Source organism: Cervus elaphus, chromosome X (genome assembly GCF_910594005.1).
Source record: "Cervus elaphus chromosome X, mCerEla1.1, whole genome shotgun sequence".
NCBI classification, from domain to species: Eukaryota; Metazoa; Chordata; class Mammalia; order Artiodactyla; family Cervidae; genus Cervus; species Cervus elaphus.
The window spans coordinates 156884905-156906447 of record NC_057848.1 but is presented as its reverse complement, the minus strand read 5'-3'; the positions used below and the strand labels follow the sequence as shown (position 1 = coordinate 156906447).

The 21543-nt window shown below is 37.4% G+C and overlaps 1 protein-coding gene across 8 annotated transcripts in view; it reads right to left on the bottom strand.

The window, feature by feature from the left end:
* The window catches only part of ADGRG2 (adhesion G protein-coupled receptor G2), a 126988-nt gene that overhangs the window by 25517 nt on the left and 79928 nt on the right, over positions 1-21543 (bottom strand). For 5 of the 8 annotated variants that reach the window (XM_043896670.1, XM_043896669.1, XM_043896664.1 and 2 more), the window contains 12 exons: positions 20184-20219; positions 16531-16578; positions 16416-16439; positions 15051-15089; positions 12818-12859; positions 9383-9436; positions 6104-6159; positions 4990-5045; positions 4087-4126; positions 3597-3634; positions 1884-1978; positions 1275-1341 (listed from right to left, as the gene is read on the bottom strand). In XM_043896670.1, the coding sequence (XP_043752605.1) occupies positions 1275-1341; positions 1884-1978; positions 3597-3634; positions 4087-4126; positions 4990-5045; positions 6104-6159; positions 9383-9436; positions 12818-12859; positions 15051-15089; positions 16416-16439; positions 16531-16578; positions 20184-20219 (595 nt within the window). The remainder of the gene's footprint in view (positions 1-1274; positions 1342-1883; positions 1979-3596; positions 3635-4086; positions 4127-4989; positions 5046-6103; positions 6160-9382; positions 9437-12817; positions 12860-15050; positions 15090-16415; positions 16440-16530; positions 16579-20183; positions 20220-21543) is intronic. The other 3 variants (XM_043896665.1, XM_043896667.1, XM_043896668.1) reach the window with 3 other exon arrangements.

Here is a 21543-nt window from a genome sequence, read left to right as displayed (position 1 = left end):
TGAGCAATTTCATTCATTCAATTCCTGGTTTTTTCTATGTATATTTTCATACACTTTTGATCACACCATCCATGACTTTTGGGATCATCTACTATTTTGAAGAATCCATCTCCCTCCTTACCTCCACTGAGGCAGAGGTTAAGGTAGTGATTTGCAACTTCAGTTGCCCATTAGAACCACCAGGAAAGTTTTTAAAACTCTTAATCCCTAGGCTATGCCCCAGACTCATTTAACCAGAATTACTGAGGGTGGAGACTGGAAATCAAAATTTTAAAACATTTTTAATTTGAACTAATTGTAGGCTTACAGAAACATCGCAAAAATAACACAGAGATTCATACACTCCTCACCCAGCTTCCCCCAATGTTAACATTGGGGTTAACATAAGGTATGAAAAACATCTAACATCTGTAGTTTAACCCAAATAGTTACCAAAATTTAGCATATGACAAAGGTGACATCTCAGATCACTGAGCGAAGGGTGGACTTTTTAAAAAATGGTGCTGGGACCACTGGATAGACATTTGTAAAAGATTAAATTACACTCATGCCTCCCACCAAATAAGAATAAATTCCAAGTGGATCTAATGTATAAAAAATTATACAAGTAATAGAAAAATACAAAGATGAATTCCTCTATAACTAGGTGTGGGGAAAGGCCTTCTAATAATGCCTCCAAATCCACAAGCAATAAAATAAAAGATTGATAAAATTTAAATACATTTAAAATTTTTATTTGCATAACAAAAACATCATAAACAAAGTCAGAAGATAACTGACAAACTGGGAGAAAATATTTGCAACATATACCACAGACAAAGGTCTATTATCCACAATATATAAAGTTCTCTTAAAAACTGATTAAATATCTAGTGGGAAAAATACATGAACACACAATTCACAGAATGATACAAAAATGGCCCCAAATATATGAAAAAAATGTCCAAACAGTTTTAATAAGGGAAGTACAAATAACATTAAGATACTATTCTTCATATACCACACTGGAAAATTTTTTAAATATGAGGACACATTCAGTTGGTGAGGCTGGGAAGGCAGAATATTTTTAACACTCCTCGGGTGATTCTAGTGTGCAACCAAGATTGCAAATCACTAGTTTAAGGCAACAGAAACTTCATACAAAAGAAAACTGTTTTTCCTAAAATTGAAAACCCTTCTTCACCATCAAAATTTCAAAATTCCTTAGCCACCATGGTGATTAAATTATTATTATTATTATTATTAGGAAAAGGGTCAGCATTTTTGCTACATACCACTGCAGTTTCTTTACCTCCTCCAGGGAGGAAGGGCAGGGGGTCCTGGCAGAACAGCAGCACTGTTCTGGAGGAGACAAAAGGAAAAGAATGAAAATGCAAGGTCAAGAACAAGGCAAGGGAGAAGCTCAGATCCTTCAAGTATTACACTTCTCACACTGATGGCATTTTAAAGAACTTAAGTCTAAAACAGATGATAAAATAAAATTGGATTCCATTATATTGACAATTATATATAAATAGTAAGTGCTCAAAATACTTATTGAATGAATAATATTGAGTTGTATGCAGTATCAATTGCTCTTCAGCAACTTCTAAGAGAAATTCAGAAGTAAATATATCCCAGCAGCAATCGATCGAGCACTCCAAATAGAATTCTCCATCTCAATAGGGTTGTTTTATTCTGATTTCCAAAACAGTATACTGAAACTTTACTGAGAAAGCAGGAAAAAGCACCTTTCAGAGCTCCCTAACAACTGCCCAAGGACAAAAGACTCAAAACAGAAAGTTGTAACATATGTAAATTTATTCATTATATTTTCGATTTAAAAAAGATTACATCAAAGTCATGTGAAAATGAACACAGCCATAAAGATAGAGACAACTTACCCATCGGTCGAATCTTTACTGTTTGGAAAGCAACCATCACAGCACATATGTTCATTGTTTTATTCAATTTTATGGTGAATGTACAATTTACTGTGCTGTAAAGAGAAATATATATAACCAGAGTGTTACTCAACTGGAAAGCTACCTACATATTTGTAGCTGTTTTCTCAAACAGTGGGGAAAGGGGACACTGACAATGTTAACTTGCAATGTCACCCCGATAAGCTTGTAAACACCCACCTACTATGGGTGGAACTTTACCCCAAAGATTTCCTACGACAGAGCATTTAGAGAGGTTTACATTGACAGAGACTGCAAACCAGAGACCCTCTGACCATACACAGCTGCTGATTCGTTTTGCCCACCTGCATAATGAACATGCGGGGGTGGAAACCTGGTTACAAAGACAAGTATCCTGACACCTAGAGTCTGAGTGGTGGCTGCTTGCCTGGTGCCTGGAGGCTGTTGGGTTTTCAACATGAGAGCCCTTTGACATCCCAGCCTAAACGAATATCAAGGTCTTTTAAATCCAAAACCACTCTGGCAGTTCCATTTAGATCATCAGATAACTAGGAATTTAAGACATTCTGTTTCTTTTTTCACTTTTGTCTTGGTTTCAGTTCAGTTCAGTCACTCAGTCGTGTCCAACTCTTTGCGACCCCATGAACTGCAGCATGCTGAACAAAATATTAATGTTGCAAATAATGAGAAGTGAAATAACTAAATACATATAGTGGGTAGGGATCCAATTTACAGCTTCATGGGAAACTTGTCATTATTTGTACCAGTGAATCATTAGATGAGCAGAAACTGTTATTTTCTAGGACTTTTACTAGAATAGAATGCTCAAGATTCAGGTGGTCAGACTACTGACCTAAAAGCTGTTCTTGTTGGTTTATGCAGCTACGACAGCCAGTGAACATCATTTCAAATGATAATCTGTGCAACCTCAAATAGCTGTCAGGCAATCTGTGATTCAACCTTGCATGCACTTTTAAATTTCTTATTCTTTCCGATCTTTTCCTTCCTCCTCTCTCCTTTCCCCAAGCTCCGTAATTTTTTCAAAATTGAAATGAGTGTCTCTTTTCTTAAATATATATTCTTATTTATTTATGTGGTTGTGCTGAGTCTTAGTTGTGGCATTCAGAATCTTCAATCTTCGTTGCGGCACGTGGGATCTTTAGAGGCAGCATGCAAACTCTTAGTTGCAGCACGTGGGACCTATTAATTCTCTGACTAATTAGATTCCCAGGGATCTAATAGTTCCCTGACCAGGGATTGAACCCAGGCCCCCTGCATTGGGAGCACATAGTCTTAACTATGGGACCACCAGGGAAGTCCCTCACCAAGCTCCATATTATGTTCCTTCTTTTCTGTGTGGCCTTCACCCTGACTGAACCACTGGGAGCCATCTGTTGGTCCTATTGGTGGCCTGTGGGGCTAAGGGTGGTGATGAGCCACAGCTTCATAGAACCAGAGGTAAATTGTTCAACACCTTCCACACCCTTCTGAGCTACATAAAGAAATGAGAAGATGGATGTGACTGTGATATGTGTTTGGAAGAATAAAAAATTATATACCCAAACTATCACTAATGTGTATTTATTCTAGAGGAATGCCTTTGAATTTGCACCCTAAGACTCCTCATACTTTATTTCTCATGAGTAGAGAAATAATAATCTTTATATAAAAAAGGTATGAAAAATGACTGACCTTTGGGACTCTGCTGTAGCACACTCTATAAAGTAAGTCTGAAACAAAAGAAAGAAATGTATTAATGTTAGTTTGACAATTGAAAATATCAGGCAGGATGACCCAGGATTTATCACAGCATCACAGAATCTTAGAACCACAACGACTCCTAGGAATGATTCCTACCAGATTAATGACATATGATCAAAGCTATTCAGGCTCTACTTGGATACCTCTAGTGTCAGGGAACTCTCTACCACACAAGGGAGCATATTCTCCTGAAGCCCTGGTTTTAAGAAACCTGGTTTTACTTAAAGGAAAATCTACCTTCGTGTAACATCCATCCATTGAGCCTAGTTTTGATTTTTGGAGCAATGGAACTTGCCCATTCATTCTTTTACACAGCAGATTTGGGGGTAATTTGAATACCTATCTCCTCAGGAATACAGAACTCCATGCTCTCCCCCAAATAATAATAATTATAAACAAATACAGGATATACTATGATTACCTCACTTAAGGTTTGCAGAGTTTTGTTGAGTTCTGATCGTCTGTTAATAAAATGAGAAATTGACATGAAGGAGATCGTTGATGATGTTAAGTTCAAAACAAGTTAGATTTTTAGCAATTACATGAAGCATATGGTATTTATTGCTTGCAGTGTTCACTTTGAAGAAATACTGCGTACAGTAAGAGATTCCTATGTGGGAAAAATTAATTAATATGACAAGGGGACAAATCAGATAGACACTCTATTGGTTCCAGCCAATGGCAAGATATAAATTATGGTTAAACAATCTTATTACTCATTAGGCTACTGCAACCCCCAGGCAGCTGCCTCTGGCAAAGGGCCAGAGGAAGTGCTGGCCCGAGGCAAAACTTCCGAGACTGGCTAGTCACTCACCCTGGGGGCCCTCTGTCTTCTGATTTTTCCTCCTTCTCTCCAACTGACACCCTCCTCCACCCTCCAGCACTCTCCAGCCATGGTCCCCACACTCCACAGCCTCAGACCGCCCTGCCACTTCATTTTTTACCCCATAAATGCCCCAAGTTGCTGGCCTTTGGAGAGGTAAATCTGAGACTTGTTCTCCTCATGTGGCTACGTTGGGAATAAGTCCTCTTTTTGCTTCTCAGTTTGGCTTCTCAGTTTTTTAGCTTGTTGCACACTGGGCAAAATGAATCTGGTTTAGTGAAGCTCTTACATAGTTCAGTAGCATCAAAGAGAACATCCTCATGAGGATATTAGTTGATAACAGGTTACTATGGTTAGTTTGCGAAGATCTCAAGAACCAATTCTTCGTACCTCTGGATCTGTCTCTATCTTATTCTTGGTTTCCAAAAGTAAAGATAGCTCAACAAGTATCTTTCCAGAGTTGATGTCTTAGGTTTTAAATCAAATTGCAAGATTACTCACTTCAATTCCCTTAGAGACAGGATTCCAGTTAACGTGCCATTAGCCATAACTTGATTCTGTTAGAAGCACAAAATCATTAAGAATATAACAAACATTGTTTTCTTTTATAACACTTTCTAACAAGAAGCTGTTCTTTAGTTTTGTTGGGCACCCAAAGACCTACACCCCAAAGACTGTGATTCCTAACTACATGCAATATTGTCTAGCAAAAGAGTGAATACATATTGGCTGAGTCAGTCTTTGTTTTTATGTTTTCTTTAAAAAATATTCTGAATCAGCAAGTCTGACGTGCTAATTTCTATCTTTTGTTATTTCAAGAGTTCCCCCAAAAGAACACTACTAAAGCTCTCTGTGTGAATGTAAAAAGGGACACTTGGTAGCACCCATCACTGCATTTCTAGCACCTAGCTCATTGCCTGGCACATAGTAGGTGCTCAGGAAATATTCACGGAATTAACAAACCATATTTGGCTGGGATCTTCTGAACCAATCTGGGCTTCTGAACCAGATGGTTCAGATGGTAATGAATCTTCCTGCAATGTAGGGGACACAGGTTCGATCCCTGGGTGGGGAAGATCTCTTGGAGAGGAAATGGCAATCCACTCCAGTATTCTTGCCTGGGAAGTTCCATGGACAGAGGATCCTGGGGGGCTACCCTCCATGGGGTCCCACAGAGTCGGACAGGACTGAGTGACCAATACTTTCACTTTTCACTTTCTGAACCAAGCCTTCTGGGAAGGCTGATACTACCTGTCTGAGTCGTAGATGGGAGTGAACAGGATCAGATTGAGACTATTTTTAGATTCAATGTATTTCTTATTGCTACGAGTTTCTAATATAATTTAAAATTCTGACTGGCAATAGAACTACATCATATAAACACTCATATTCAGTAGCAAACCCAGTGAAAACTAAAACATAATTTTTAACAAAACTCCATGATTATCATGAAATCAAGCCCTCCTGACAAAGCCAGTGTTTCAACAACACATACTTTATTTAAATTTGGTCATAAAAGTAAATATGCGAAATACCAGAAACAATTTGAACCTTAAATCTTTGAATATCTGAGAATTCACTTTTTAATTGCAATTAAAAAATCTTTAAAACCTACCTGGGTAATATTGCTTTCTTCATCATATTGAAACATGATCTCACCTCTAAAAAAGGCTAAAAATAAAATTTCAAAAAGAAATCTGAGACTTGCATCCTTAGAGTTTGAGGATTAATATGACACAGAAAAAGATCATCATATTACTTTAAAACAAAGTCTTTGTTATTCACATTTACTCTCTTTTCTGTCAGAAAGTTATTCAATGATTATCAATCAGTACAATTTTCAGAAAATATCAACTCTACATTTTATGTGGCAATGCAGAAAAAGAAAAAGCTTATCTGCTTGTCAAGAAATTTTATCCCTACATGTTTCTCATCAAGACTATTTTCTGTCAAGATGTTAACTAGGGGAACTGTGGCTCTAACGCTGAAAATCTTTTTAAGCTGTTATAGTTGCAGTTATAGGAGATAGGGAAGGGAGAGAAAAAGTATTTCTCAGCAGTTAAGCTACCTTATGGAAGTCTATTTATTCCTTGCCATTTGGAGTTTTTGTTGTTTTTGTTTTAAAATGCAGTTACCAAATGCACTATCTTTCCTAGGAACACAGTTGAGATTTTGCTTTGAAACCTGAATAGAATGCAGAGCAAATCCTTTCTTCAGTTGAACAACTTGTGACTTTCATCCCAGAAACGCCAGAAAACTCTGTTCTGAAAACACCTGCTTTGAGAAATACTGAGCTCAATTTCAGAACTCAAAGCATTTCCTTCAGGGTATACTCTGAGGGGCTTTGGCTCCATGTGGAAACTAATAAAACAGAGACTCCTTAACAGAAGTACACTGTGTGCACTTCATAATCTACAGAGACAAAAAACTGGCCTCCTGAGCAGAAAGGCAAGGATATCATATAAACTAGAGCAGGGCTCAACCAACTTTTCTCTAAGAGATCAGAAAATAAATATTTGAAGCTTTTGTGGGCTATATGTTCTCTGTTCGAACTATACAACTTTGTGGTTATAGTGTAAGAGCAGCCATAGTCAAAATATAAATGCATGGCATGGCTGTGTTCCAGTGAAACTTTATTTACAAAAACATGTGACAGGCTATTATTTGAACTATGTGCAGTAGTTTGCCAACTCCTGAGCTAGAGGCTGGAAGGCCTCCCAATCTCATCTTTCATTGCACTCCAAAATACAACTGATTCCCATAGCCAAGGACCCAGCAGTCCACTTCCACTTAAAATGGCTGACAATGCCATTTAGACCAGCGAACATGATTTCCCTTTTCCAGTCACCTTTCTACTGAGAACCCCAAACTCTGCATATTGATACTGAAATTTAAGTTAATATACTACATAATTATTAAAAGCAAAGATAATCAGTTGCTGTTGTTTAGTTGCTCAGTCGTGTCTGACTCTTGCGATCCCCATGGACTTGGAGCCCACCAGACTCCTCTGTCCATGGATTTCCCAGGCAAGAATACTGGAGCAAGTTGCCATTTCCTTCTTCAGGGGATCTTCCTGACCCAGGGATCAAACTCACATCTCCTGCATTGGCAGGCTGACTCTTCACCACTGAGCCACCAGGGAAGCCCAAAGATAATTTATAAATGCATAGAATTGCTTGTCCATTTTTGCTAAAATCTTAGCTTTTAAAAACTTATTTAGCAACTGTATGTGTGCTGACACACAATTTTTCTCCCTTGCCTCTCCACTCTCCAAGTTCATCCTTCAGTCTTATTCAGCACATGTTCAGTTTCATGAATGTGCTGGGCATACAATGGGAGCAGAGCAGCCAGGAAGCCACTACCTTTTGACCCTCAGCCTGACTCTACCTGGTCAGCTCCCAGTTTTCTCACCAGCCTCCATTCCCCTTAATAAATCCAGATTGGAATCTGTAAGAAGTGAAGGTTTCTGGCAGGATATTGTGGAAATTCTGGTGCCAAAAGAGTTGCTCCCCTGAAAAGGTTGTTTTCACCAGACACTAAAACAAATGGTCAATTCAGTAGCTTAACTGGGGAAAACATTACTCCAACCAGCTTCCTGGCATCTGTTATTCAAGATGACCAGGGTTTTTTTTTTTTTTTTACTAAATGTTCAACTTTCAAACAGTTATCAAACATCATGTAGACATAACATTAAGCTAGACATTAGTCACCAGTCCAAAACATAAATGAAGCATGAAAATAATGAAATTATGGAGTATCCAGTGAAGAGAGGGGTACGAGGGGAGGGAGGTGAGAAGGAGAGAAGAGAGTTACACAATATATGAAAGTGAAATGTATCCAGCAAGTTTTTTTTCTTTAATCAAAGTCACTTAATATTTTCCTGCTATATTCAACCTGGAGAATACTACTAGCAGAAAGCTCATGTAAGTAAACCTTATATTCACAAATATAGAAAGTGTTTGTGGAACATTCTTTCAATGGGAAGTTTGCTTGTTTTCTCAACTATCCAACCTTAACTTATGTTACTTGAAATTGTTTCCTATGTTTTACAAACAAAGTATTAAACTGTTAAAAGGAACAGAATAAAAGGAAAGCATTCCTATAATTATTGGCTTTTTTAATATCATTGGAGCCACACTAAAACTTTTAACATTATAAAATACTCTGTTACCTTCCTCTTCTCTCTTCCCATGATCCAGTTCTGACCTGTCACACCATGTTTTTTCTGTTTTTCACATCTGCTTTCATTGGTTTTAATAAGGGAGGCCAGAGAGCCAAACCAACGTGAGAAAAGTGGTTGCTTCACTCCTTCTGGCCCATGCAGAAGGGAAAATATTCCCATTTCAAAAATAGTATGTTCTCAAGAGGTTTCCATTTTAATTTTCAAAAACAGCGGACAGTCTTAGTTAGTGATGGCAAAATACACTATGGGCACTCCTGGAATTAGTGTCCAATTAAACTAGGTGTATGTGAGATTTTCAACATTCTAGCAGAGCAGTTTGTTTTATTTTTGGCAAAAGACAACATCCTGTTTCTAAGTTATAATACTGAAGGTCCTATGGAAAAGTTTGAGGACTTTATATATAAGAAATGGCTTTCAATAATTAAATCCATTATTAATTATGTTCATGAATCAACTCTTAAGGATATTAGCTATGGTGAAAAATATTTGCTGCAGAGTTTCATGTTCTCATATTAAAGGAGTTAACCCATTATCTCACTTTCAGTCATATCTAAAATTTGCTTTGGTTTTCATTTGAGACTCTGGGTAGCCAGGTGTGATGAAAAGAGATAAATCAGAGGGTCCCACATCATATACTTAACAGCAGGAAAACAAACCGTTTCTCTGTGGAGCTAATTTATTTGATCATGTGTAGTGTACACAAGAACTAACCTGAGTCATTGCAAATAGATGACAAATTGCAGATACTTCTCGGGGGTTTCACACCTGCAAAGAAAACACAACCCAGCAGGTTAAACATGTTAACACCTGCACTTAAATACAACATTAAAAGAATTCACAAATTCAGGCATTGAACATGTACCCAAAATACTATATGTTGGATATAATTGGCTATGATTAATTCCACAAAGACTAAAGGAATGAGTTTTCATTTCTTAGTAGTTAAGCCATGGAAGTGGACTCACACCATTCTTTAGTGTGTCAGTATCTGATCCCCTACTCCTCCCAAAAATGTTTGTCCCATTCCCAATTAATCCCTCTTCTGCCCAATAAAGAAGGAAGAGCATGAATACAACTGAGTATAGAGACTTTAAATGAAATAGCCCTTCCTTACTCATAGATCCTCTTTCCTTTCCTGAGAGTCGATGAACACTCTAATGCTGGTCTTAGCTCCTTATGTAAACATATGTATGAAATAACATCAATGTGTGGTATCTTTTCACAAGGGCAAAAACTGTAAAAGTCAAAAAGTACTGGCTGAACATCTCCCACCTTCTATAGGCTTTGGGAGGTTCCAGATACAGACCGTGCCCTCAAGGAGCTTACAATCTAGTGAGGGATACTGGCCAGTAAATAAAAAGTTATAAGTTTAGCTGCTCAGTCGTGTCTGACTCTTTGCAACCCCATGGACTGCAGCACACCAGGCTTCCCTGTCCATCACCAACTCTTGGAGCTTGCTCAAACTCATGCCATCAAGTCGATGATGCCATCCAGCCATCTCATCCTCTGTTGTCCCCTTCTCCTCCCGCCTTCAGTCTTTACCAGCATCAGGGTCTTTTCCAATGATTCAGTTCTTTGCATGAAGGAGCGAAAGTATTGGAGTTTCAGTTTCAGCATCAGTCTTTCCAATGAATATTCAGGACTGATTTCCTTTAGGACGGACTGGTTGGATCTCCTTGCAGTCCAAGGGACTCTCAAGAGTCTTCTCCAACACCACAGTTCAGAAACATCAATTATTTGGAGCTCAGCTTTCTTTATAGTCCAACTCTCACATCTATACATGACTACTGGAAAAACCATAGCTTTGACTAGATGGACCTCTGTTGGCAAAGTAATGTCTCTGCTTTTTAGGTTGCTATCTAGGTCGGTCATAGCTTTTCTTCCAAGGAGCAAGCATCTTAATTTCATGGCTGCAGTTACCATCTGCAGTGATTTTGGAGCCCAAGAAAATGAAGTCTGACACTGTTTCCATTGTTTCCCCATCTATTTGCCATGAAGTGATGGGACCGTATGCCATGATCTTAGTTTTCTGAAAGTTAAGTTTTAAGCCAGCTTTTTCATTCTCCTCTTTCACTTTCATCAAGAGGCATTTTAGTTCTTCTTCACTTTCTGCCATAAGGGTGGTGTCATCTGCGTATCTTAAGTTATTGATATTTCTCCTGGCAATCTTGATTCCAGCTTGTGCTTCATCCACCATGGCATTTCACATGATGTTATAAAAAGTTATAGTGAAGGCAAAATGGAGTGATGGCCAGTACAATAGATGACACAAGCATACAAAGGAGGCAGAGATGAGTGGGAGGAGAAATAAGCCATGTTAGAACAAAAAACTTCACAAATATTAACCTGAGAAATACCTTCTCCTTTGGTGAAAGGAGAGGTACATCTTTTCTTTGATTTGAAAAGAGCTCAAAATTTACTCCACTGAGAATCTTTCCTTCATTAATTTCATCCTTTTGGCGAATTATCAGAAATCTATAACAAAAGTGAGGGGCAAATGTTGATTGTGTATTAGCAGACTGCTGAAGGGAAAAGGTTGTCATATTAAGAAATATTTTCCTGTCCTTGTTAGGTCTGGTTTGGTCAGAATTATGTATGCAATGTCTGGTTGCTATTTTATTTCTACTGCACTTTATGAGTGCTTAATTCTTTCCCAAGAGAACTAGTTTGGATATAAACTAAAATTATAATTTGAGTTAGTACATGTGATGTGATTCCTGCCAGAATGATTTAGTTGACGTTTGGTGTGTAGGCATCATGTTTCAGCTAAGGGTTTTGATTCTGTGAGCAAACAGTTTAGATGGCAAAAGGTGCCTGACATGTAGATCTCTATACTGGTCCAGCAGTGTTACCCACACCAAAATAGAAAAATTTCATTTAAAATATACTTACTTATGGATATAACTCATTGAAAACATATACTATGCAAATACTATAGAATATACAGATGGTGGGTTGTAATGGTTTATATGTTCTTTACAACCATTGGTCTATTGCTCACTAAACTTTTCATTCTATCATCTCTCCTGTTTCTCTAAATTTTTAGTAGTACCTTCATTTCCAGTGATATATGCCTTCTGCTATCCATTCATACTGAGAATTTTCTTTCCAATTGCTGGGGCTGTTATCCATAATTTCCCCCCAAGGATATGGCCACAGGTCAGCATTTAAATCATGAGTGAGAAAACTTTGGCTGTAATGGGTCAAATAGTAAATATTTGGGGCTTTGTGTGTCTAAAATATTTTTTGTCTCTGTTGCAACTACTTTACTATTCACTGTGGCAGGAAAGTAGCCATAGACAATGTGTATAAACAAAAGCACATGGTGGTGTTCCAATAAAACTTTATTTACAAGCATAGATGGTGGGTCATATTTGGCCCACAGGCCATAGTTTGCCAAACCTGCTTTGAATCAATTAGAAGCCTTTGTTAAACAAATCATGAATCCTTAATCTTATAATAGGTACTTAAAAGTACATATTTTTTTGGATTTAAATAATTTTTGAGGTTCACTCCTCTAAGAATCTTTCCTTCATAAACTGCACATCACTGATAATCATTAGCAGCAGCCCTTCTATCTCCCATGCCTCTTAACCATGTCAGAAACACTTGTGTAATCATTGCCTTTATTCGCTCATATGTTCATATAGTTACCTGTTTGTTTCTCTTGTCTCTCCCCATAGACTAGGAGATTCTAGAGAGTGGGAATTGTGTCTAACTATTATTATATAATAATGATTTATTCCCTGGTGGCTCAGACAGTAAAGAATCCTCCTGCAATGCGGGAAACCTGGGTTCGATCCCTGGGTTGGGAAGATCCCCTGGAGGAGGGCATGGCAACCCACTCCAGTATTCTTGCCTGGAGAATCCCATGGACAGAGGAGCCTGGCGGGCTACAGTCTATGGGGTCACAAAGAGTTGGACAGGACTGAGCAGCTAAGCACAGCACACAACATAGTACATTATTATGTAACCCCAAACACTTAGTACAATTTAAGGTACCCAGCCCATAAACATCTATTCATTGTGAACAGATTTCATTTTTAAAAGACAAGAAAAAGGTGAAAGAAAATATAAACACCCAGCACTATTTGTTTAACTTTAGGTATAAGAAAAGAAAATCTAGATATTGAGAAGAAGCCATACCTGATGCATTGAAGGTTTTTACTATAGTGATTTTAGTTTTTTCTGCAAAGAAGCAATTTAAACATTAGAGCAGAATTGCTACTTTTTTTTTTAAAAACAATTTGCCATGAGTATCATTTCAGTGAACTGCTAAGAAAATCATACTGTTGACACCTTCAAGAGACTACTGGTCATCTCAGCAGCAGGGTGAAATGAGCTTTACGTACTCAGATCATACAACATTGGCAGAGGGTGGGTCTGGATCTGGACTGCTGTTTCCCCAGTTGGATCACATCTGTTACATACCCCACTGCTTGTATAATTCTACCACATTTTCCATGCGCTGCTGCTAGACAAATCAATGTGGACGTATACTTTAGACATGCAGAATTAAGTCATTATAAGGATCTTTAGGTGATAGGTTGTAAAGAGAGGGCAATTCAGAATGAAAATTAATGTAAACAGTAAACACAAGATTGAAAACATTGCTACGATACTCTAATATTGTGAAGTATCCTGTTATTTTCTTAAGGCATTAATATAATAATAATGTAGTATTACTGACAGATAAAATTATCCTCAGAGATGTAGAGAATATCCAACTACAGTCATACAATAAGCTCATAGCAGAACCAGGAGAGAATTGTTCAAAGTCTTGATTCATGGACAAATATTAACATATTCTCAGGAAGCAAACCTTAGAAATACCTTGTCAACATACTCTGGGGACAGAGCCCATGGCTCAGTTTCCAGTGAAGAGAGAATCAGGCTCATAAATCCTTACTGTAAGGATCATGTAAGAGACTGTGTTCAGGGCACAGACTTGCTAAGAAGGTCTGTCTCCTAGGGTTAGTGGCAAGTTCTGAAGAAAACATCAAAGTCAGATCTTGGAGGAGCACTTAATGATGATGGTATTCTGAGTTTCAGAAATTTCATTTCTATATGTTATTTACGAGTTTCTGTTTCAGTATGTGAAAGAGCCATGGGCAATGATTGGTGGTAATCATAAAAGCTGATAGCATTTTGCATTAAGAATCCTTTAAATATATTGCTTGCTCCAATACATTCCTTTCCAGAGTAAATAAAACACAACTGTGAAATGATCTCCTGGTTCTAGTGAAAAAAGAAAGTGCTTTTAGGGAAGAAAGTTCTTCAGCCTCACAAATAAAAAATGCAAAAGGGAACCTATGGAATTGAGAGGAAGATATAATAATATGACATAGTCTCAGCTCCGGGCAAAGGTACAGTTACACATTCTCATCCATTGCTGGCAGGAATGTTGTTGGGTACAACTTTTCTAGAAGGTAATTGCGTAGTAGGTGTCAAGGGCCTTAAAATATTCATAATCATGACCCAAATAAGTCCAATCCTTGAAGCTCATTCTACAGAAATCAGGGAGGAATGCAGAGATATTGGCACAAGGATGTTCACTGCAACAATTTCTATTTGAAAAGTAAAAACAAATTTAATATTCACATATGGTACAAGATGGAATATTATCAAGTCACTAATAGTTGTGGATGCTGAACAGGGTCTCTGTGACAATCTAGAAGGGTGAGATGGAGAGGGAGATGGGAGGGAGGTTCAGGAGGGAGGGGACATGGGTGTACCCATGGCTGATGCTTGCTGATGTTTGACAGAAAACCACAAAATTCTGTAAAGCAATTATCCTTCAATTAAAAAAATAAATGAAGTGGCAAAAATAAATAACTAAAATCAACTGAAGCAAAAAAGTAGTAATGGATGCTGGAAAATTTATAGCTTAGTATGAAGTCAAAAGGGCAAGATATAAAAATTTATGTAAACTATGACAATTTTGTTTTACACATATACATACTATATATGTATATATGATAGTGAATGGAAATATACCAAATTATTATCAGTAATAGTCTTAGGAAAGTAATATTAAAAATGATTATAATTTTCCTCTTTGCATTTTTCTATATTCCTCATTTTTATGAGTTAAGATGAATTACTACTATTATTTTACTTAAATATGTTATTTTATTTAAATTTCATTTAATATGTTATTTTAAATGGAATGCTATTGCCATAAGAGTTTGGAAGCTCAGAAGTGTGGTGACACCAAATCTATATAGTTCAGAGTCAAAGTAAAATGAGTAATAAGTCAACAGTTGGAATCATAGGAAATGGGCAAGGAGATAACTTTTACTAACCCAGAGGAACACAGTGAGAAACTCAAGAAGCCACAGAAGACAAGTTATTATATTCAGAAATAACTGGACAGTACCTGTTCTGTTCAAAGTAGATAACACGCTTGAAGTAGCATCTGAAATAAAATAATAAAAATTAGCACAATTATTGGCATGATTAACAAATATATGCATCTTCATAGGTTCCTTAAACATTTCACTTTCCCTCAAATCCTGGAGAAGTTAATTAAAAGAGTTTTGCAAAAGCCAGGTGGCACTAGCAAATGTATGTGCTGCCCACACCCTTACCACATTATCCACTCCCCAACTCCCACAGACAATGCCTGAGAAGCATTCATTCATTTAAAAATGTGTTTCCTGAACACATGTTATGTACCTAAAATACAGCAACACTCCTATAATTACTACATTTAAATAAACTCATTCATGTTGCTTAATGTTTTGTCCCCTTTTTTCTCTATCATAATAAAAGTCCCTAAGGGATATGACACTTCTACAGTTAGTACTAACTTTAATACATAGCCCTGTGGATGCTTAATGCATTTGTACCTAATGGTATACTCTTATAAAGCAAACTTTAAGGAATTCTAATTTAAATTCGGAGATCTTGAACATGGTATTCACCTAAGGTAATCTCATTTTGATCTTGTTTTACTTAAAATCTATCCTATTGGTATTTCTTTAAATGAAAATCCTTCTAAATTTATTATTCTGGATGAAATTTAAAGGGGAAAAAAAAGATATGTATTATAATATCATACTTCCCTTCCCACTGGACCAAAAGTGAATTTAAACCAGTTTCGATCAGCATGCGTTGCATCTCTTAATTGTTTAGCTCCTTAACCACCAACCACATGGTGAGATTTCATCTTAACTAAGGGATTGTGAAAAGTGTTGGGTTTTGACTGCAGTAAGATGGAAGCTGTCTACCCACAGAGGAAGGGAACAAAGTGTGCTGCCTTGCCCACCTCTCTCGAATTCAGCCCAATTCTTTGCTCTTTTCCTGAAGCCAGAGTGGTGTTTTTTTTTTTTTTTTTTGGTATTTGATACTATTTAAAAATTCATAAAATCATCTGTAAAAGGCTGTCTTTGAACACTCTGTGCCTCTAAATCCAGGCTGAATCATATTAAAGTCACTGGATGTGCTTTTCCCATTTAAACAATCTGTCCTGTACAGTGTGTTGGCATGGTCCCGGAAAATAAGGAAAGCTCTCAAAATGTGATCGATAATTCTTTCCTTTCAGAGAATAGTTGGAGTGGCAGACACTGTTCTCCCTCCACGATAAAGCAAAAAGTCTAGGTTGCTCTCCAGGATTGAGGGTCTGGGGGATTTTTTGTGTTCGTGTTTGTTATTTGAATAAGGAAACTTTAAATATCATTCATTACACATTCATTCATTATATTAAGGGTTCAATTTTTATTTGCTTTAGAAAACTTCTTACCATTTAGGCTTGTAGTTTCAACCTCTTTTATCCCAAAGAAAAAAGACAAAAGTATAATTAAAGCAAAACTTAACAAGTTGGGGTAAATCTAAGTTAAATTTTTTCAAAATCTTGCCTGGAGTACCATTGGAGTAGGGGACAAAATCAATGCGAGATAATTCAGCTGCAGGAGAAAAAAAATTCCAATAAATACTTTGAAACAAATTTATGTACTGAATTTTAAGGAGTTAGAACTTTTGAGATACAATTATGAAAAATAGACAACATGCTATCAGACCAATATCTAATTTAATCTGTAAGTCCCATAATCACTCAGTGAGCATACATTTTATCAGAAAATCACAAAGAAAGGACCTAGGAGATGAAATAAATATAACTATTTCATTTCACAGCCAACGTAAGACTCGACTGCAAAGCCTGCTGTGATGTATAGAATATTATGGAAATAAGTTTAGGGACCACAACAAAGTATTTTCAGATTTTTTCAGCCAGACAGTTCTAGACATGTTATAGTTTAATAATTTGACACACAGGTTCTACTCTGTTTATAATCACACCTGGTAACTCTACTCACAGTGAATTTAGGATTTAAAAAAACAACATTGCTATCACTCTATAATAGTGTACTACCTAACACAATTTCCTGGTAAGTTATTTTAAAATATGGCTGCTATTAAGGCAATCAATCAGATTGTAAATTTCCTGTGGAATAACTCCACTTACACTAACAGATCAGTCTATTGCACACGTTTTGTATGTTTAAATATTAAAAAGATCCAATAGCTTGACCTCTCCATATACACAGGACAAAGAAACAGTTTACAACTAACAGAAGCTTTGCAGTAGGGAGCCTGATATTCAGCTGGTAAGGACAACATCTGGGTGTGTCGAGGCACTTGGCTGGCCTGTTTGAGACCACTCATGCGCTGGCTGAAACACACACACCCTGTCTGTCCTACATTATTGCTTCCAAATTTTGTCATTGACTACATTTTTTTAGTTCTTTCATTTATTTATTTAACTACATTTTTAAAACTTACCAAGTATATTTCTTGAGAAGCAAGGCAGTTCTTGAGCAATAACATTCAAAGTGTGAATACAGAATTCTTTATTTTGGGAGCAGAACAATATAATTGGCCAAAGCTGGTTTTTAATGAATGACTATTAATTTTTCTGAATGGTAACACCACCCAAAGAGGCCTGCAGGCACAGCTGTCTGTCCATCCCTGGATGTATGCTGGCTTTCCCCCTTGGGCCCCAAGACTGTGCCCTAGCATTCATGTATGCTTCCAAACCCTGACCTCATTCCATGCAAACAGGGCTTTGCAAAGATATCACTATGATTAAGTCTAAGAAGACTAATGTAGCACAAGAAAAGTACAGTGGTTCATTTTATCCTAGAAGTGTAACAACGAAGGAGCAAACTAGCTTAGTAAAAAGAGCTTGGGCTTTGGAGATTTGCCATCCTGGGTCTGAATCTTTGCCTGATGACTTAATAACAATCGCTATTACTTGCTGAGGGTTTACTCTGTGCCGGGCACATGTGTTATCTCATTTCATTTTCACAACTTCCCTATGAAGTAAGTACTGTTATTCTCCCCAAGTTATAGATGAAGAAACTGAGGCACAGTAAGGTGAAGGAATTTGTCCAAAGTCACACAGCTAGCAATGGAGATGGGAGGGTAGTGGCCAAATTCAAACCCAAGTAGTGTGGCTCCAGAGAATGAGCAAGTTTCATCCTGTCTGAGCATCAGTTTCCTCATCTAAATGTGAATATAATGATCCCTATACTGTAAGATTACTATACTGTAAGATTGGAAGCGGAATGAGTGTCGGAAGACTCCTAGGCATGTAGTATGTGCATGAGCCGTAACAGTGATTACTAATTTTAAGTGACAGAATTAATAACAGTAGAAACTCATTTTCATGCAACTAAGGACATGGCATCTGGTCCCATCACTTCATGGGAAATAGATGGGGAAACAGTGGAAACAGTGTCAGACTTTATTTTGGGGGGCTCCAAAATCACTGCAGATGGTGATTGCAGCCATGAAATAAAAAGACGCTTGCTCCTTGGAAGCTCCTTGGAAGACGCCTGACCAATCTTGACAGCATATTAAAAAGCAGAGACATTACTTTGCCAACAAAGGTCTGTCTAGTCAAGGCTATGGTTTTTTCAGTGGTCATGAATGGATGTGAGAGTTGGACTGTGAAGAAAGCTGAGCGCTAAAAAATTGATGCTTTTGAACTGTGGTGTTGGAGAAGACTCTTAAGAGTCCCTTGGACTGCAAGGAGATCCAACCAGTCCATCCTGTAGGAGATCAGTCCTGGGTGTTCATTGGAAAGACTGATGCTGAAGCTGAAACTCCAATACTGTGGCCACCTGATGTGAAGAGTTGACTCATTGGAAAAGACCCTGATGCTGGGAGGGATTGGGGGCAGGAAGAGAAGGGGACGACAGAGGATGAGATGGTTGGATGGCATCACCGACTCGATGGATATGAGTCTGAGTAAACTCCAGGAGCTGGTGAGGACAGGGAGGCCTGGCGTGCTGCAATTCATGGGATCGCAAAGAGTCGGACATGACTGAGTGACTGAACTGAACTGAAGGACAGAACATGAGTTGACTCACTCCTCATACAAGAAAAAAATTGTTCTGTAACAAAAGATTGTTACATATATGTTACAGAAAGAGAGAAATACAGAAGGAGGAGTCAGAGAAGCTACCTGCTGCCTCTTGAGGCAAAAGGCTCTGTGAAATTAAGTTACTCAATTGTTACAGGCATCACTGTGTCATTAACTAAGGGATGGCGGAGAAAGATAAAGAACATTACAGCATACTAACACATATATATGGAATTTAGAAAGATGGTAACAATAACCCTATATGCAAAACAGAAAAAGAGACACAGACATACAGAACAGACTTTTGAACTCTGTGGGAGAAGGTGAGGGTGGGATGTTTCAAAGAACAGCATGTATACTATCTATGGTGAAACAGATCACCAGCCCAGGTGGGATGCATGAGACAAGTGCTCGGGCCTGGTGCACTGGGAAGACCCAGAGGAATCGGGTGGAGAGGGAGGTGGGAGGGGGGATCGGGATGGGGAATACGTGTAAATCTATGGCTGATTCATGTCAATGTATGACAAAACCCACTGAAATGTTGTGAAGTAATTAGCCTCCAACTAATAAAAAAAAAATAATAATAATAAAAATAAAAAAAAAACAAAAAAAACGAAGGGATGGCGGGACCACTTTATCCCTGAGGTCCCATTACAGCCAGCAGTCTCAAATGTGGGTTCTGTTCCTGGTTCCTGCCAAGATGGGTCCCAGTTATAAATTTTTTAATTCATTTGCCTTCCCATTCTCATGAGTCCTAAGCCTTTTGAAAGATATTCATTTAGTGCAGTGCTAAGGAAGTATATTTAAGAGAACATTTCAATGCTCTACAGCAACATTCAGCATGTTTATGTTCTTGATACTCTTCAGGAGACTTATGAACTAGAATACTAAAAAGAACATTGAAGAACATTAGTAGCTACCATGATGAAAATCCACAATTTAGTCTCCAGCTGTTTAACAATGTGGAGGGATAGGTATGCTTGTCCTGTTGTCTTTTGCTATTGATTTCTCAGGTGTAGGTTTAATGACAGAATTTAATTAAGCTTCATGCAAGAAAACAATTTTGCTGGATCTGACACTGCATGGAGAACTTTTAGAATATTTTCCTGAAATGCCCCCAAAGTCATGAAATAACAGTCTTACCAGATGGTGACAGCAAACTGGAATTGTAAGCATGTTCTGTTGAGGAAAAAGGTGATTTAAAGTTAGCTTGTAGATAAACAACAAGGACCTACTGTATAACACAGGGCACAATATTCAATAACCTATAAAGAATTTGAAAAGGAATATATATATAGCTGAACCACTTTGCTGTATACCCGAAACACAACATTGACAGTAAATCAACTATACTTCAATGAAAAAAATTTTAAATCAACAAAATTGGTTTAGTTAGTACATGAATTTGTACATTAACATCTTTAATGGGAGTGAATGTAAAATGAATTACAAATAGCTACCAAAAGAGGGCAGTATGATAATTTACTATTATTTTCAACAGTCTAATCAGTTCTATCAATTCTCCACAAAGACTTATCTCTGGTGAAGCAATTCTTCCAATTTAACTATTGACAGTGCTCTATATATTTGTTATAAAATGGTCTAGTACATTTCAAACTAAAAATGATGACTAAGAACTGGTTGTTGGCTAATGTTCATTAGAATGTGTAAATGTGTATACCTGCATAAATTAAACTTCCCTTAACTGTATTTCTTTTTATACCTATTAGCACAGACTTTATACCTCTAATTAAACCACTTATTTATTCTGAGTTAAACTAGATCAGATGCCTCTGGGTATAAAAACTACAAGAACTGTTGTGTTATTTATTTTGGGAGGATGCTCAGATTCCTTAAAAGAAAAGTAATTCTATTTTTTCTCAATGAAAATGAATACACTTATTGGAGAAACTTCAGAAAACACAAATAAACAAAACAAAGAAAATTAAAACGACCTATAATTTCACCATCCAGAGATAATACATATAAATCTGTGGTGCTGGAGAAGATTCTTGCAAGTCCCTTGGACTGCAAGATCAAACCAGTCAATCCTAAAGGAAATCAACCCTGAATATTCACTGGAAGGACTGATGCTAAAGCTGAAGCTCCAATACTTTGGCCACCTGATGCAAAAGGCCGACTCATTGCAAAAGACCCTGATGCTGGGAAAGATTGAGGGCAGGAGGAGAAGGCGGCAACAAAGGATGAGATGGTTAGATGGTATCACTGACTCAGTGGACGTGAGTTTGAGCAAACTCTGGGAGATAGTGAAGGACAGGGAAGCCTGGTGTGCTACAGTTCATGGGGTCGCAAAGAGTCGAATATGACTGAGCAACAACAATGTACAATAAGATCATGTCACAAATTTCTATTTGTAACATGATTTTTCTCATAACACTATATCCTAAACATTGTGCTGTATCATTAAACAATTATTATCCCCAATATAATTTTGTGATGACTGCATTGCATTTCATTGATTGGATGTGCCACTTATTTATAA